Source organism: Quercus suber, unplaced genomic scaffold (assembly GCF_002906115.3).
Source record: "Quercus suber isolate HL8 unplaced genomic scaffold, Cork oak 2.0 scaffold_527, whole genome shotgun sequence".
In the NCBI taxonomy this organism is placed as follows: Eukaryota; Viridiplantae; Streptophyta; class Magnoliopsida; order Fagales; family Fagaceae; genus Quercus; species Quercus suber.
Window position 1 is genome coordinate 532,844 of NW_027069976.1, and position 2,464 is coordinate 535,307.

The 2,464-nt window shown below is 33.7% G+C and overlaps 1 protein-coding gene across 1 annotated transcript in view; it reads right to left on the reverse strand.

Moving 5' to 3' along the window:
- Positions 1-2,464, reverse strand: part of LOC112032371 (linoleate 13S-lipoxygenase 3-1, chloroplastic) — a 30,917-nt gene extending 28,453 nt beyond the window's left edge. The window contains exon 1 of the mRNA XM_065763828.1: positions 2,270-2,464. Coding sequence (XP_065619900.1) covers positions 2,270-2,464 — 195 coding nt within the window. The remainder of the gene's footprint in view (positions 1-2,269) is intronic.

Below are 2,464 nucleotides of genomic sequence, written 5' to 3' on the forward strand. Positions count from 1 at the left end.
TTAAATTCATATTGGGAGTGTTTTTAATTTCTTGCAAATGTGAATGAAACTTGTTGATTAGTAGCAATTATGTTCCTTTATTCAATTTCAATACTTGTAAGCATTATAGTTGTGATGTTTGTGATTGGTTTTGTGGTGGGTTGTTGTGTTGGAGCAAGCGGGTGACTTGCATGGTGTTATAAGGTGGTTTAAATTCATATTAGGAGTGTTTTTAATTTCTTGCAAATGTAAATGAAACTTGTTGATTAGTAGCAATTGTGTTCCTTTATTTAATTTCAAGTTAAATCACTTATTGGTTAGTACTTTATCTTTAAGTTAAAACACTTCATTTTTTATGTATCATTTGAAACTAATTGTTAGAAATGTTTTTTATAACATAGTTAATGTTTTTACTTTACGATTTTAATGTAGTAGTGTTTTTATATTTGTGCAGATTTCTTATTGGTGGCTTTAGGGGATTTACTTTTGGCATTATTTGAAGACATATGAGGACATCTTTTGGCTTTGGGGGGTTTTAATTATATTATGATACATTTTTTGTATTGTTATAAAACATCTTAAGTTATTGTATGTGTTGCAAACAATTATTATATGGAAGGAGTTTGAATTTGATACTTGTTTTAATTTTAACTTATGGAATGTATGGATCGATTTTTTTATAAATGTGTTGTTGAAATAAATGTGTTAATCAAATGTGAGGTTTTAATAATGTACTAACAGGTTACACGTTAATATCAACGTTATGAAAATAATAAAAACAAAAAATAAGTTTTAGTGACGAATTTTTTCGTCACAAATATGGCAACTAAAAATTGTTTTAGTGACGAAATATTTCGTCACTAAATGCAGTTGAATTTTGTAAGAAATGGTTTTAGTGACGAAAATTTTCGTCACTAAATATGATTTAATAAACTGAAATGGTTTTAGTGACGAAATATTTTCGTCACTAAATACTGTTTTTAGTCAGGAAAACATTTAGCGACGAAAAGTTTTCGTCACTAAAAGTTTTTTTTTTTTTTAAACAAATCGGACTTTTAGTGACGAAATTTGTCGTCACCAGGACTTTTAGCGACGGGGCTACAGTGACGAAACGAATTTCGTCACTAAAAGTCCAATTTCGTCACTAAAAGTTCTTAGTGACGAAAAACTGAACTTTTTGTGACGAATTTTTTCGTCACTAAAAATACATTTTCTTGTAGTGTGTGTACGATTGTAATAAAAAATTGTTCATCTCCATTGTAAACTGCTTCTCCACGACATCCAGTACACTCTCCATATCTGTGGGATTTTCTGAAGTGAAGAGATCGTGGAAACATTTTTCTGCAACCTATGTAATCTGATCCTCAAATGTACTCCGACTATCATATGCATCTTGAATACCAGATATGTGATTTTGGCGATGCCTTTGACTAGCCCGTTGGTGAAAAAATTTAGTATTTTTATCACCTGCAGGTAGCCAAATGGAACGAGACCTTTGTCACCAAAAGAGTTCATCCTGGTGTATAATAGTGTTAATTTCTGCTTTTAGTGTTCTAATTCTTTGCATGTGTTCGGCCTTATTCTCCCTTGATAACTCTTCAAGTGCTACCTGTTTCTCATGTAATTTTGCTTTAAAATTCCCAAAATTAGACCTGATCCAATCCACCAAGGCATGTCAACATTGTTTGATTTTTTTCAAATAATCTAAACATTGGGCTCCCATTTCAAATTGGCCCTCCCCAAGCTTCACGGATCACTCTTTCACAATCAAGATGAGTAGCCTACTTTTCCTCAAAATGCCTTGGTAGCTTCTTTCTCCTTCTAGGGTTAAGTAGTTCTGTTGATATGAAATAGGCGCATGATCCAAATATGATACCTGGAGGTGATTAACTTTGGCATGAGGAAAAATGTCTCTCCACTCCAAATTGGCACACACCCTGTCTAACCTCTCTTGCACCAAGTCCTTGCCCAACCTTTCATTGTCCCAAGTGAAAATATTATCAAAAAAACCCAAGTCTGCTAGACCATAGAATAATAATGCCTCCCTAAAATCTTGCATCGGCCTTAGAGGCCAAGGAATTTGGCCTTGCTTTTCTTCCATACACAAAATTTCATTGAAATCTCCACAACATAGCCATGGATATGAACTCCTAGAGTGAAGATGCCTTAGCAATTGTCATGATTCATGTTTCTTTTGTGCTTCATGCCAACTGCAGAAACCAATTAATCTCCAAAAATAATTGTCTTTTGTAATTAGAGCATCTATATGATTTGGTGAGTAGGTTTGTACATGCAAATCAACATCTGCCATCCATAAAAGGGCCAAATCACCCCTTCTATGAACACTTGGAATAGCTACCATAAAGCAGTAAGGTAAGTCCGCCTGTATCCGTCTCATCTCTACCACAAATTGCTTTGTCTCCATGAGAAACAAAACATTAGGAGCTTTCTCCCTCACTAAATGAGAGAGTATGTCAACTGTCAT